The following is a 16,256-nucleotide window of genomic DNA, read 5'->3' as shown; positions in this document are numbered from 1 at the left end:
ACTAAATCAGCTTTTAATTTCTAGATTTGTTTTCCCCATATACTCATAGGGCACTTAGATATAAATGCACTTCATAAAACTGATCAGTTGGGTAGAACAGTGAAACACATTTTTCCTCTGTACTGAGACTCAGTTCACTTACTACACACCTTCCATTGCACAGACAGAGTAAACAAATAACTACTTCTTATACAAATACTGCAAAATGAGGCTAACAGCCTAGAAAAAAGTCCATTTAAATGCATTAACAATGTCAACCTGCCAAAGTACATTACAAATTTTGTTTCAATTGGCATATCTTACTCAACCACTCTAACACAGGGGAAAAGAAAAGTCTCACCCAATTATACAGACAGCCGTGCTAGCATGTTCTATATAATACTATTTTCATATCTTACATATTTTTTATTTCCAGTTCAACATATCAGCATTTGGGGTTTTTTTAATAATATTCTCAGTTACTACATAAGTGATTTTTTTTAATATTTGATAAATAGTCTAATAAAATTATAAGATTCGAAGTGAAAATTTCCTCAGTAGATTTATATTTTCACTGTAAAAATAACAAGACTGATTAGTTTTTATCTCTGCCCATACTTGGAACATTGTGAAGTGCAAGTACTTGATTTGTACTCCTCACACATCAGAAATGTGAATGTTGAAAGGTTAAAAGCAACATCCATTCCATTTTCTGCATAATCAAACTATACAGAAGCTTAAAAACATGCAAGTCTAATTTCAAGCAACAAAACATGAGGAATACATTAATTCCACTTCCTTGATTTTCTTTACCAAGACTGCTGAAAAAATTTTGAAAATGCTAACTATATGCCTGTTTCCAAAGTACCAAACCAGCAGTACACTGCCACAGCATACAACAAAGGGACAATAGGAAGTTTCTTCAGCATGATGGCTGAATCACCTCCATGTACAAGAATAGCCTGTGGAAAGTCACTCCGGTAGCCACAATGCAAAGCATCAAGTAAAACTAGCACATTGCGGTTTGAGAGGTGAAAGGAAGCATGAAACTCTCACCTCTGAAGCTTTACTTTTGTAGGAAATGCAATCTAGGACTTCAACTCAAACCTCTGCCTCGCAGTATACAAGAACAACTCCATGCTTACCTGCATTACCTTCTGCTGAATCTCCTCTAGTTGTGTACGCTTGCTACGTTGTCTGCAAACTTCCTGGTAGCGGGTATACTGCTCTCTGAGTGAATCTAGGAGCTTCATGACCTGTGGCTGAGCAAGTAGTTCATCATCCATTGGAGACCAGGATACCCCTCCATCTGAACCATTGAATCGACGCTGTTGTAACTCTGATAGTAACTCATGACCTTTAAGAATACATATAGTGATGCAGTTAATTTAGCAAAAAAAAACAAGCACAGAAGTTATTAGTAAGCATGCTGGCTTTTAGACCATCCAATGGTACATTTTTGCAGTTAATGCCCTTTCATGTACCAGGCACATTTAATGATACAACTTCATGCAGAGCATAGGTCAAACTTTGTGGTGTTGTATCAGTCATTAAAAATGCTACAAATCACATGTTATATTTTACATATATATAAGAGATACAATAATTAAAATTGATATTAAAATAGTATTGATTAATGTAAAAAAAAACCTTCCACAACATAATCCTGAAGCAACTGTATTCTGTTTTACTTCAAAATACTGCGCAGAATCCTACTTATTTCTCTCAATTCATACTCTTAGATGACATGGCCTAGAAGCGCTAACAAACTGAGCATACAGTATCTCTGTTACCTTTCAGGATTTTTATAGCAAGTACAAAACTCATAGAAAGTGTGGAGCTGAACACTAAGTATATTGATTAATGTTCTTTTTTCTTACTTTTCTTACATTTTTCTGTGCACAGACTCTCTAGAGTGTAACAACTTTCACAGATGCAAATATAGTATGTTTTGACTATTTAATCCTTTGTTTAAATAGTTTGAAGAATGTTATTGTTAAGATGTGGTAAAGTTTTCACGATGTAAACACCATACTACCAGAAAACCCAGATCAATTTGTTCCCCAAAAGCTCAATGAACAAGTCGGCAAATAAAACTGCGCTCGGTCACTAAATAAATAGTGGTGTAAAAGTGAAAATCTATCTCATCAATTCTGCAGGTCTTAAAATGGTAAGGTGCCAGTGCACCAAAAGGAAAAAGTACCATTAGAATAGTACTTGTAATACCTCAAGGAAGATGCAGAAATATAGTATCTAAATTCAACTGGTACTATCTAGACAATCAAAATGCCAGGGGGCTTTGGCGATTGCAGCAAGCAACTTTAAATTACTCAGTATATATTATTTTGAAACAAACGTCTTAAAAATTCAAATACATTTTGCCATACTAGAGAAATAAATATCTCAGATTTAATCTTTTATTCTATTACAAAGATAGGCACAGATAGCTGCAGAGCAAGCAGATTTTAAAGTTTTTACAAGTCATAGTTCTACTGGGATGATTTTAAATTTTTATGGCAGTCTTTCAGCAGTAAAGAAACATTTTCAAGGTAAAAACATTTTTAAATCTAAGTAACATAATGTAATGTTCTTGGGGGCCATCTGCTTACAGAAAATTGAAGTGCTATTTTGACCAAAAATCTCACCATTAGAGGAGGATACACAATTAGATTAAAATCTAGTGACTGTGTCTACAGACACTTCATACTTTAAAGACCACAGCAAGGAACAACTGTTTCACCTTTTAACTCAAACAATATTATCCCACACAGAAATAAACTAGTTTTACACAGAGGGCGTATAAAACTAGTAGTTCTCCAAGGAGAATGTTATCTGTGACCCACACACTGGTTTGTAGGAGGCTGTCAGATAAGAATTCTTAGCACTCAGACTCTGATCACCACCTTAACACTATGCATTACTTCCTATTCTACAAAGGCACAAACCTTGCAACAAATTTCTAGTCCAAATCAGTCTGTTATACTTGTCAGTAAGAAAATCAGCATAAAAAGAAAAAAAAAAACAATTTCAATCAAAGAACCACAAAATGTTTAATGCTGAAGGGAGAGTCTAAGTAGCAGAGTCAGGAGACTGCGTGCTTCACTTTCACAGACAGCTCAAAACTAGGTTGGATGCACATTATCAGAATTGTGTTAGAAAATGCTATCTATATTACATGCATTTGGTGGGCAATAAGACCATTTTATAAGGCCAGCATATTGACATCATCTAGAAACAATGTATTCTAAAAATTGAACATGTTAATTACGGTAATACTGTAAAGATGTTATTAGCATTATTAAAAACTGTATTTAAAATGCATCTGGAGATCTTCCATTTATTTCTTAACACTTTTTTTAATCCTACAAATATGACATTAATTGATAAGCTTGTTACATTGTGATGATGACAAAGATAATTATTGTACCCTCTGTGCTTTCACTCAGCTTAAAAATAAATGTTACTATTGACCATTTTTCAACTTACTATACCTGTCTGCAATACGGTCTCAGGGTCAACTGACGGAAGGAAGTTCAAATCTATTGATCTTGAGAAAAGGAATGAACACATTATTAGTGATAATAAACATAATAAAGTAACAAACACATTATTAATAATTTGCATTACACTAGCACTAAAAATTTTAACTAAGGGCAGAGCTACCTGATACTGTTAAGAGACCATCTGTTTTCTTTCCTCACCCAGTAAAGCCCTCACTTTTTCAACTCCTATCAAAACACAAGTACAGCTTCCTGTACTTGAGAGCCAAATTAGCATCCATCTACACACACACACACACACGCACAGGTGAACTTTGTAGTCTACATTACAAACTTTCTGAATTTCTTTACACATTTTAAAATATTTAAGGCATATCATATTTTTCATATTGTCTGGATTTCCAATGAAATTTTATAATCCAAAAGCATTGATTTCAAAAAGTGAATCACACACCTCTCTCTTTCTTGTTGAGTTCCTTTATCACTTCCATTGTTAATTAGAGCAAGTTCATCCAGTAAGGATGTTGATTCTTTCGTAAACTTTTCAAATACCTAAATAAGAGTCAGGTTTTAATTTAAGAAATTAAAATCATATCATGTGGCAGTATTGAAGTGCAAATTTATCCACTAGTTCATCTTTACATGGTGTAATTATTTCCCAGCATTCAGACAGTAGGGTCAAAAGAGTAGAAAAAAGTAAGGTTTGTTCAAGGAACACTTAGGAGCACTAGGATTGCCTAAGGAGACAGTAAACATTACACTGAATACAAGAAAGATAGACTGAATTCTGAAATACTGAAAATTCTGAGACTCCTGCAAAACCTATAAGCAAATCTTAAGAATAATGTTAGAGAATCAAGGCGTGCTATGCCAGCATCTGACAGCTCACTTGAACAAAATAAAATCATCAACTTTGCGAAGAGTGCAGCTCTTAATCACTACTAATATGGCTATATTGTGATGAATAAGTAAGATGGAAGAAAGATGTATTATATAAAAAGAAATATCCTAATCAGTTTCTTTGAATATAGGGCCATCTGATTTCAGATAACAAGGCCTGTATAGCCAATGAGTACCTCTCAGATGATTCCTTTGTACCAGATTTGAGGGTTAATTTTTTGGTTTCGCTTTTTTAACAGAACTGAGCATGAACCAATACCATGAATGACATACATAATAGCTTTCAAGGTCGTTTTGGCGTTAAAAAGTGACTAATCAATAGCCTGCAGATCAACCTCTCAATCTATTTAGGACTACTTAAATGTCAGGGTAAACTAAAAAGGATCTGCTGTGGACAGCCCTTAAAAGTGGATTTATAAGAAATCTAAATTCAGCTGTTACAAAAAGGGAAAAAAAAATTAAAAAAAAAAAAAATCACTCAGGTTAAAATGTATTAAACAGTTGTAAATTGTATTTCAGCTAATACCTTAAACAACCTTTCTACCCTCTTGTCTAGTTTCAGAATTCAGGAGTTGCAATGGAAGAGGTTCTTCATTAATTTACAAAACAAATGAAACAAGGCAAGAGAAGAAAGACAGGAGAATGAAATTTTCAGTTGTATTCTCAACCAAAGATAAAGCTCAAGTCCCAGTTGAAGTACTGTCCTTAAAGATTTTATGAATGCAGGAATAAGTTAGTAGAAGCCACATTTGGATATACCAGACAAAAATAAAGGACAATGAAATACCAGATTTCCCTTTCCTCCCCTGTGTCCAGGTGCTCTTAGTTTCAGGCAGAGAAAAAGCAAGCTTCCTTGCCCCAATCCACACACACAAAGGCTGTGCAAAGACCGTGCAAAAAGCTGCACAGTAGAGGATGTTTTCTCTCTACCCTTGGGTCTGAACTCACAATTTGCTGAGATTCTTAAAAAGAAACATGGTACACATGGCATAAGCCCTCTAATTTCTTGAGAGGGAAGTACTGCTATGAAACTGGCTGCCAGGTATGTTTGAAGGTATGGGCAGTTGTGGTTGTGACATACTGTGGAGTACTCCTTGTCCAGAATCTCACCTGGAGATCTTAGATAGAGATACACATTTTAAGAATAGATTGCACAGGAAAGAAACACTGCTTCATTTAAAATTGTTTTGAAAATTAAAGTAACTAAAAAAAAAAAAAGTATCAGTGAATAATAGATTAAAAACATTTTGGAGTGCTACGTGCCCCAAGAGTTGATTAAACAACTAATTTCTTTTAATGATTTGCTCCTACACGTTTACTGCATCTCTGTATCTACTAGGGAAACTATACTGATAGACGTTTTAGTGTAGGACAGCTTTAAAACCTGGCTCTCAGTCCACATGAACCAACGCTTAACAGATAACCAAGGAAGATCTGCAGAGTTCCAGATATTTCCTCCTTGTTTTGGATTTAACTTAGCAGCAGCGAAACGATTTTCCTTTGTACAGACTATACCATGCACTCAGGCTCTTCTAGAACAAGGGTTTACAAGAGAGTTTCCTTAAGGAACTTGTTTGTTCAGCAAGTTGATTACATCCTCAACCCTTGAGCAAATATGGTGTTAGCTGCCATCATAAGATTATTCATGCATTTCAACTACTACACATATTAATTTTCTACATATTTAGCAGTTCCTACACAAAAATTTCATGGCTCAAGAATGAGATATTCAAAACAAGAACAAAACCAGAAAACCAACCAGCCTCTTGTTCAACCAATCCATGTGATCATAGGTGAGAGATCCTCCAAAGTCTTCTGTTAGTTGGCATGGCTCTATGTATCGAGTCAGCTTGTTAGCAGATACTAAAATAACCTGCAATAGTAAAGAAATTTTAGGTACACTTGTAAGTTATGCTATATTTTTCCCTAAGTACCAGAGAAATTGTGTTAAGTGGGCCCAGAGGCACTGAGCCGATCTTACTCTGATTCAGATATAGTGACTTTTCTTTCTTTTTTTACTGGTAAAAGTTTGAATGAAATCTAGCTCGTTGCAGTTAAAGTGGGCCCAAACCAGACAGGTAATTCTGATATCCAGTGTATATCTCATGCATAAATGTAATCTACGCTGTCATCTACACTGCATGGGAAAAATAAATGTTTATTGGGTATTTGTTTTCTTGGTGATAAATAATGCTTCTTGATCAAGTTATACACCACATAATCTATTTTTAGTGAATATAGTAGCAGGATATCATACAGCAAAGCACTTAGTATTTTTATCACTCTCTTGCAATACTTCCAGTCCCAGAGGTGAGTTTTTGCCATAAAAGTTAAGTGCTTGCATTTACTGTGCAAATACGCACAGCAAGAGTTGGATCAACCATACTCTTCCTAAGAGTAGTCAAATTCAAACCTTAGTATGCTTAAAAGCCTGAGTCATTTGCCAAGGGGAAAAATCCAGTTCATCAACTCCTCAGGATATGAAGGAAAACACAGGTCCACTGCTAGTCAGAAGACGAACTTCATCCCTTCATTTCTGAATTAGAGAAGCTCCTGGCTGAGCCTTATTCATATAAATTTAAACCAAAAGTTGACTGCACAGGTTGCTTTGATGCACAATATGCTACACCTGGAATAACTCCTGTGGAAAAATAACGAATTCTCTATGGAAGCAGACATGTTAGCAATAGAGTCAGAAAGAAGCGAGGAAAAAAAAAAACAAACCAAACAAACAAAAAAGACAATTTTGAGAACCCAGATCATGCATGTATTCTTACAGGTGGCAAGAATATTGGGAAAGAGCCAACTGGAAAGAGCCTTCTACTTCTAGTCCAGCTCTTTGGTCCTGCAGACACTGGAAGACAGAAAACCAATCCTAAACTTAAAGGTTTTCTCTTTACTATTACCTCAGGGGTTTTGTCTTCCACTAGTTCAGGATAGTTCAAGAGCTGTTTAGATCACTAAACCAATTTGATAGAGTAAAATTAACGAAAATACTATGCTCCTAAGACATATTTTGAGCCAATCAAAAGCCATTCAAGTCAACAACCCCTGGTCAGTTGTCTGTCTCCATCCTTCGAAGTTTTTCAGATGGATACGGCCCTGGGTAACCTGGTCTAATCTCTGCTTTGAGCAGTAAATTGGACTAGAGACCTGTAATCTCAGAGATGACCCTGCTTTGAGCAGGAGGTTGGACTACATAACTCTTGAGGTCCCTTCCAATTGGAATTGCTCTTTAATTTTCAACTCTTACAACTCAAGAATCCAAAGTGGTTTGACAAATGATCTAATATTTACTGTATGGGAACACCTTCCAGCAACATTCAGCAAATACAGACTACTCTCCTGTATTCTGTGTAGCTGCCATAAATGAAATTAGCTTGCAGTTTCTTCTGACTTAAGCCCCAGATAACTTTAGGTCCAAGAAAAATAGTTTGTGTTTCTTCCTTCTTTAGGCACAAATTTATATTTTAGGTGTTTTTAAAATTCTCTTTTCATCTCTAGGAGTTCATAAAAAAGGAAAAAAATTAATTTACTCAATTAGGATATTTTGGTATGGAAACTGAAGTAACTAGGGCAGCTGGTTCACATCACTGAAATACTAGTTCTAAAAAGTAAATTGCCTGAATAAAAGGAGGGACTGCATTGAGACCATTTATTTCTGATTATTTTTTTTTTAAACTAATATCCTTCAGGAAGAATCGCAGGCAAGGGACGTGCTTTACAAATGTGCACCAGGGAAACATTTAATTTTTTTTTCTCCTGTAAAGCAAAACCTGCCTGTAACAGATACATAAGAAAATAACCCTCTGATGAAAAAAAAACCACAAAAAAACAACACCCTAAAAATGAGATTCATCAATGAACATAAATTTCTTTGCATCTGATTAGAGAGATTATGAAAAATAAAACCTTTCCACCTCAAAAGTAAGCCTTGATGTAACTCAAGACACCGCTCCAAACCCATTCATCTTCTAGGGGTTTTTGTTTGTTTTTTTTTTTTAAAGAAGTTTCTTTCTTAACCTTTTTATTGACTGTTCTTTTGCTAGACCTAAACTAGTGTCAGTGCCAATATAAAATCTTCACCATGCTTTAATTTAGTAACTTTGATATTTTTAGGTGTAAAAAGCACAATTTGCCTTCCCAAAGCTTCTGAAATACCATTTTTAGCAGCTACTATAGATTAATAGGTCATAAGAACATACACCAAGAGAAAGAAAACACATTATTTAGGGATAATTTAATAAATTTTTTTATAAAATCAAAATAACCTTTTGATAAGCTGCCAAAAAAAATACCAACCCCATGTACTGCAGTCTTGTGCTTCAACCACAAAATTCCCTTATCTCTCGTGAGACTACAGTTACTTTTTCTAGAAACACAATTCTGACCCTTGAGACAGTGTCACTAACGCCTATCTCTCACAATAAAAGCGCTTTGAGTACTGTCTGTACAAGGCTGATCTACATCACTTGATGGTTTTTACAATTATTTTCATTGATCATCTCCAATGAAGAAGCAAGTATCAAGATCAGAGGGGAATTCTGGATATTCAATAGAACATGTGCTCCCAAAACGTTAAAACACATCCATCTGAACTTTCTTTCTTGTGTGAAAAAACTAAAAAGCTCTTTAATGCAAATTTCAGAGTCAAACCTAGAAGCTACTGAAATACAGGATGCTGTAAAGTTTCAGTAACAATGCATTTTTTTTCTTTTTTTCACAGCAGCCACATTACTGAACCTAAAAAGGAGCAGTTATTTCTAAAAGAACACACATGTCCCTTGATAACAGAAAATTTTAAAAAGTAAAATCTAAGCATATGATTCTTCTGAGAGAATTAAAATGTCTATACTAATCTTTGTATCTTAGCATCAATAGTAATACATTCCAGCTCTGTGATAAATTAAAAAAGTTATCTAAAATTGAATGGTAAAATTATCAGAACAAAAACTTTATACTGGGAAATAGTTACCAAAGCAGTGTAAGGGGACTAAATCCTATTTTTAATCCCAGGAGTAATAACATCCTAAAAAAAATGAGATTTACTTTAAAAGAATAATTGGTGTCATCTCTTAGGAAAGACACAAAAAAAAAACCAAACAACCAAACAACCAAAAAAACAACCAGAAGAAAATAATATTATTAACTTGCATTTGCACAACACTGTAAACCTAAAAATACACTGAATTTCACATAACAAAAAAGTCAATTCTGACAAAGTCATTTATTAAAAAGGAGAAAATAATTCATTACAGAAATATATCTATACTGCTTATAATTTGTTAGTCTGTTTGGGGGATTTGTTTGGGGATTTTTGTTGTGGTGTTTTGGGTTTATACTTATTTATTTTTACACTTCAAGCAACCTAATATCCAACAACCAAAAAGTCAGACTAAGTTCCCAGTCCCTGTAGAGAATTCATACGAGGTATGCCCAACTTCTGCGAAGTTTGTATAGACTGAAAGTGCATTACCAACACATGCCACAGTTTCTCATTTGTCTTAAGTAACCCTTGTGATCATGTGGGTACCAAGCATGAAATTAGATGCTTCTTTAGAAAAAGAAAAAATACTAAGAATAACAGAATGCATATATTATACACAGTATTAGCTGTTTGACATTATGAAAGTGACAGAAATGCAACTAGTGACAAGAACATTTATGCATACAATAATATAAATGTTTAAATTCTGTCCCAATTTGTTACACTACAGTGGCAATGACTACAAATGTGTCTAAGAGTATATTAAGGTATTTACTCAATATGAAAAGAGTATCTGCCTCATTACTCATTTTAATAAACTAGAATAAAAATATTTAATGTATTTTTCATTTAAGTACTGCAATGTGAGAATCTGTCATTCCCAAACTTTTTTTTTTTTAAAGAACATTAATGAAACATGCTAAAAGCTGATGATACTTATTTGGTTGCTGGTTGGTAATTTCAGACAAATTAAATTTAAACGGGCATAAGCAGAAGTTCCTTTGTTCATTTCCCAAAAGTTCTGCCAAGGAACACAGGGAAGCCTAGATAGCTCTTCCCCTCTCACAGCCTGGTTGGTACGCATAAAATGTTGAATTTTTATAAAGTCCTTTAGGCTCAATATTAAAGCTGTTTTCTCAGTGGATTGATTCTTGATGATTTGTTATGCCAGCAGCTTACGCATCCAAACAGCTTTGGAAAAATACAGGGAAAGCTTCAACGCACAAGGCAGAGATTTACGAGAACAAGTCTGCACTTCAGCCTGTGCAGAAATCCAAACCAAAGAATGCCTATCTTCATTTTTCACACTACACTGAAGGCATCTGTTGCCAGAAAACCAGCAACTTTTTATTAGTATTATTATTTAATTATGTTTAAATCCTAACTGTTTTCTAAAGCACAATCAGCATTTGGTTTTGGGGGTTTGTTTGGTTGGATTTTGTGGTTGTCTTGGGGGTTTTCTGGTTTGTTTTTTTATTATTTGAAAGTTAGCTGTGCTTATTCTCCAGCAAACTGAGCTGCTGAAAAAACTTAACTACAACCTGAACTACTCTTCTGGTCATTTTTCAAGAATAACTATAGCGCCTTTAACAGACTAAACATAGCTGCCCATATATCTGGTCTGATAGCGACTCATTGCCATGGAACTGTAAAGCAAAGATTTCCTCTTCCTGAGGAGAATAATCCTATTGTTTGATGATAAATATTATTTTAATCCAGTTTTGAAATGCTGTTTGATTAAACACTGAGTAGGATAGAGTGTTATTTGTTAATATGGAACACTAATCTATACAATGATCATTTACTTTAATATTACATCAAGAAACACAAGCTACATATTTACGTGGCCAGTATCACACAGAAATCTGGCATACTGGAAACCTAAGAGCAGCTAGCAGAAGCTAGATATACAATAGATTTAACTCTACTCCCCAGTAACTACCTTCCTCACTTTCAAGCATTCACAGTTTTGCCCATTCATTCACCTTCCTCTCCAGTGCTCATGATAATTAGCACACTTTTTGCCATCCCAGAGAAGAGACTAATGAGCACACACACTTCTTTAGGGCTGAATTCAGAACATGACCTAAAAACACAGGCTTACATACTACAGCTCCACAGAGACAATTCCCTGATTTGGCAGAGGTTCTTAAAAGAAAGGACCATTGCCTTCAGTGCTAAGACAGCAGCAAGGACACATTCAGATGAAAAGAGAGATGCATTTAAATAAATATATTTTTCAGTAAAAAAAAATTGGAACTCCCATACACATTTTGGGGGAAGTCCATAAAAGCTACAGATTTTGGTGCCTCGGTATTAAACAATGGACTGGATGATCTGATACAAAAATAAAATGCTTCCTACAGAGTGTTGTTCATTCTGTGGAGCAATACTCTGATTATTAGCATTGTTAAAAGGTAAATTGGGGATTTCCAAGTAGAATACTGAAAGATAAGCTATAAGGATACATGTAGTAACAACAATTAATTTCAAAATACAGTAACAGCATAAAAAACCTCTTATAGTAACAGTAGAAAGCTCTGGGCCACAGTGTGTTTTCACTAGCACCAAACAACAACAACAAAAAAAGCACATGTAAGTGGTGGGGATTTTTGTATTTTGGAACACAAAATTGCTGTAACCACCTGACAGTTGTTTAATCACTTCCAGAATAAAAAGAATTAGTCTAAGGAAGATAACTATATACCTGGGTATGTACCACTGACATGGGTAGACAGAGAAGAGTTACTTTATTTGAATTGTGGACTGATATGAAAAATTGTGGTCTTATCACACTGGATTTAGCATTTCAGTTGTTTTTTTAAACTGTTTGCTAAGCACGTTTAAACTAATGACAAGATTTTACTAGCTATTTTTCATCTACATAACATGGAAAAAGCCAAGTCAGATGGCTTTTATTCCTTTCAAAGCAATTCTGATATGCAAGTATATAGACCATAAACAGATTAATATGCAGGAAATTTTCACAGAAAAATGTGACTTTTACGTTTCTGTGCTCTCTGTATATTGATGATTTGACATTAGAGACTTGAGATTTTCCAGAGCAGATTCTGACATACAATCATATTTCTGACACTATTACTAGACTTAAGAGTTGTTAGCTGCTACAGTGCAAGCATACAGCATTTAGAACTACTCAGACTTTGCACTTTAGGACTATCACGATCCTTCTGCTATATATTCTGATTTTTCCAACTAATTCACACTAGTTTACCACCTTTTTTTTTTGTTTTTGACAAAAAGAAAAGTCAGTCTGTGGGCAATATTACATTTTGTACAAACTTGCACATTTCTTATGCTTTTATGGTACACATTTTCTTCCAGTTATCCTACTTATCTTCATATGCAAATCTCGCCATCAAATACAACACACTACACACATCACTATGTACAGTATATTAATTAAGAAGCAAAAAGCAATGCCTCCCAGCCCTTCATAACAGAATAAGAAATTTCTATATTTAAACCCTGTTCTTCATTCATTTAAAAACATTAACAGTATTAAGTATTACAATGTAACATACACAAGATTTCAGTGGAAAGACACCCTTGGAACAGTTAAGACAGCTCTCCTGTTATGAAGCATGGGCACAGGACCAGAAAAAACAGCTTCAATGAACACATGAACTGGTTGCTAATAAGCATTTTAGGGAGGAATAAAGGGACAGAAGAAAGCTCTGCTGGAGGATGAATGGGAACTGACCTGAGGCACGTCCAAAACCAACACTAATACTAACCAGGAATAAGGATATGCACTTTTACCCAGCTGAATCAGCCCACCTCTTTATACTTATCCGCCCAGTAGCCTTTTGATCTCTGTTCCCACATTTACTTTCATTGCTTTGCAACTCATCATCACCACATCTCACTCTGAAGCAGAGGATCTCTGCCTTTGAACAGAAAGGAAGGCATTGCGCCTAATGGATTCACCTGGCAATAGTAAGCAAGGTATTAAAAGTAGATCAGGTAGCAGGAAATAGGAGGTAGATGTGATGCCCCACTAGAAATTACAGGTATACAACATTTACTTCAAATGTATAAAATTACACTCTCAAGTGAATCAAAATATTTCATATTTTGATTTAAATTTTAAGACTGTATTTATTTTGTTGATGTGAAAGCAATCTTGGATTTTCCCTAATAGTTGTGCAAATGTAACCAACGATCCAAAACACAAGTTAGGAGTTGCTTTCTTTTTACTGCCAGTAACCTACAGTTATGCAGCTGCAGATGAGTGCATGAGTTAGAGGTTTCTATAGCCTTATCAGTGCCCTGCCCTCATATCAGGAATAGAACAAAGATAAACTACTGTCTCAAATATTATTTGGAGTGCAGAGAAGTTGGGTCATTTTTATTAAGCCAGTTTTCCTAATCACAACCAAGTAATAGATAACTAAGAGTTAATGAATGGTCAAGAACACAGGCTTGCCTAATGACAAGGGTGATTCTTCATTATCTAGGAAAGCACAAGATTTTTGCTACTGTCCTCTCAGCTTTCCCTGTCCTTTAATGAAGAATACCATTTAAGAATATGAGTTATTGCACATTTAAAAAAAAAACAACACACACACAAGAAAAAAAAAAAACAACCTCCAAGAAAGTGCAAGATACTAGGAAGCACTAGGGTGGTATCACGCAGTCTCTTTAGAAACATCTGTAGTAACTCTGTACTAAGCTGGCTGGGAGTGTTGATCAGCTGAAGGATAGGAAACCTCTACAGAGAGGGATCTAGACAGGATGGAAGGATGCGCTGCGAGCACTGGCATGAGGTTCAACAAGGCCAAGTCCGGAGTCCTGCACTTGTGCCGTAACAACCCCATGCAACACTACAGGCTTGGGGAAGACTAGCTGGAAAGCTGCTCAGTGGAAAAGGACCTGGGGGTGCTGACTGACGGAGCTGAACATGAACCAGCTTGCGCCCAGGCAGCCAATAAGGCCAACAGCATCCTGGCCTGTTATCAGCAATAGTGTGGCAGCAGGGCCAGGGTAGCGATCATCCCCCTGTACTGGGCACTGACATGGCCACACCTTGAATTCTGTGCTCAGTTCTGGGCCATTCACTGGAATGGGTCCAGGAAAGAGCAACAAAGCTGCTGAAGTGTCTGGAGAATAATTCTGATGAGGAATGGCTCAGGAACTGGGGTTGTTTAGTCTGGAGAAGAGAAGGCTCAGGGGGACCTGTTCTCTACAACTACCTGAAAGGAGGTTGCATTGAGGTGGGGGTCAGTCTCTTCTCCCAAGCAACAAGAGACAGGACAAGAGGCAAGAGCCTCAAGCTGCACTGGGGAGGTTTAGATGGGGTATTAGGAAAGATTTCTTCACAGAGAGGGTGACCAGGTATTGGAACAGGCTTCCCAGGAGAGAGGTGGAATCATCATTCCTGGAAGTGTTCAAAAACTGCATAGAAGAGGGCCCTCAGTGATAACAGTTTAGTGGTGGCCTTGGCAGTGCTGGGGTAATGGCTGGACTTGATGATCTTAAAGGTCTTGTCCAACCTAGTTTATTCTATGATTCCATGATGAAAATTCAGCTACTAGCTGTTATCCTCTACTCACAAAAACTGCATCTGCCCATGCATCAAGCCAAGATACAGAGAACAAATCTGAAGTTTTCCTCCTGCTTAGGAAGCAGCTGCCATGTTTTAGTGCTACGATTATTTTTCTTGTGAAATAATATCTCACTATTTCTCTTACAACTGACACATTTTGATATATGTTTACATGAAATGTATCTCTAATACTTGCATTATTTTCTTACTCCTAAAACTTCAGAACTATAAATTTAAGAGAATCTTAGGTTAAAATTTTGGGTCAGAGAGAAATGTTTATGGTTCAGTAACAAAAAAAACTAGTTCAGAAACAGAAACCAAAATGTTGAGTTACACAACTCCTATGTTCTATGCCAAGAACGCCAACATCATCATTGGCACAGAACATGATTCATAAAATTACTAAGCTTACTAAATTTCATTACAGTATTATCATTTAATGTCTGTTAGCCAATCCGTAAAGTCAAACAAAAGTATCCTTCTGTTATCACAGCCATGTAAAACTATCTCTGCTTTGTTAACAGATTTTCTGTAGGGTTCCTGCTTATTTGTCTAGAAATAGATTCTAGCTGAGTCATACTAAAGAAAAATCCAAGAAGAATCTTCTAGAGGACTAATTTCCAACCTCGCAATAACATGATGTATACAGCAACAACCACTGCATAAAATTTAAAGGCTTCCTGAACTTGTTCAAGGACTGTATTTATGGGTGTGCAGATGGGAAAAGAGAGCCTAAATCAGATTAGGGAATGCTAAGGATGAGGATTTACCTTTATTACTGCCCCTTTCTGGGTTTTAGTGTTTATCTTATGTCCGGAAAATGTCTGTGTAAAACTGAATTCAGCAAACTTAAGTCACTTTCTAAACACAAGCTCTTAAATCACCCTTTTGAGTACAAATGGTTGGTCAGTCTTTAATTCTCATCTTGGAGATAAGATAAACAATAGGCTAGTTTATAAAAGGTGGACACCACCACACTCATGTTTTTTCATTAAAGAAGCTATGACTAAGCTGCTACATGCTGAACTTCAAAATGAAAGATAATTTAACCATACGGCCTTGCCAGTCTCCTCGAGGGATTCAGGTGAAGGGACAGAAAAACATCTGTGAAACCCAAGCGACTTTAAACTGCAATGCAAGTCATAAGATTATCACAGTTGGAACCAACAGTAGCAAACTTTCAGGCACTTCAGTACCTTTATTAGTGAATATCTTGCTGGCTGCAGACTTTCAAATACACAATTGGCTGTTCAGAGATTCTCTGGATTGCTATGCTGAACTTGGGCTACTTTCAAGTCGGAATTTTAAGAACTACTCAAAA

The 16,256-nt window shown here is 35.8% G+C and overlaps 1 protein-coding gene across 4 annotated transcripts in view; it reads right to left on the bottom strand.

The window, feature by feature from the left end:
* SESTD1 (SEC14 and spectrin domain containing 1) overlaps nucleotides 1–16,256 on the bottom strand; it is a 64,494-nt gene that overhangs the window by 20,555 nt on the left and 27,683 nt on the right. For 3 of the 4 annotated variants that reach the window (XM_062640638.1, XM_062640639.1, XM_062640640.1), the window contains 4 exons: nucleotides 6,139–6,252; nucleotides 3,934–4,031; nucleotides 3,471–3,526; nucleotides 1,125–1,336 (listed from right to left, as the gene is read on the bottom strand). In XM_062640638.1, coding sequence (XP_062496622.1) covers nucleotides 1,125–1,336; nucleotides 3,471–3,526; nucleotides 3,934–4,031; nucleotides 6,139–6,252 — 480 coding nt within the window. The remainder of the gene's footprint in view (nucleotides 1–1,124; nucleotides 1,337–3,470; nucleotides 3,527–3,933; nucleotides 4,032–6,138; nucleotides 6,253–16,256) is intronic. The other variant, XM_062640641.1, reaches the window with a different exon arrangement.

The sequence above is a fragment of the Pezoporus occidentalis genome, unplaced genomic scaffold (genome assembly GCF_034315485.1).
Source record: "Pezoporus occidentalis ecotype Australia unplaced genomic scaffold, CSIRO_AGI_Poc_V1 ctg66, whole genome shotgun sequence".
In the NCBI taxonomy this organism is placed as follows: domain Eukaryota; kingdom Metazoa; phylum Chordata; class Aves; order Psittaciformes; family Psittacidae; genus Pezoporus; species Pezoporus occidentalis.
The sequence above is the reverse complement of the archived record's forward strand: the minus strand, read 5'-3'. Positions and strand labels throughout refer to the sequence as shown.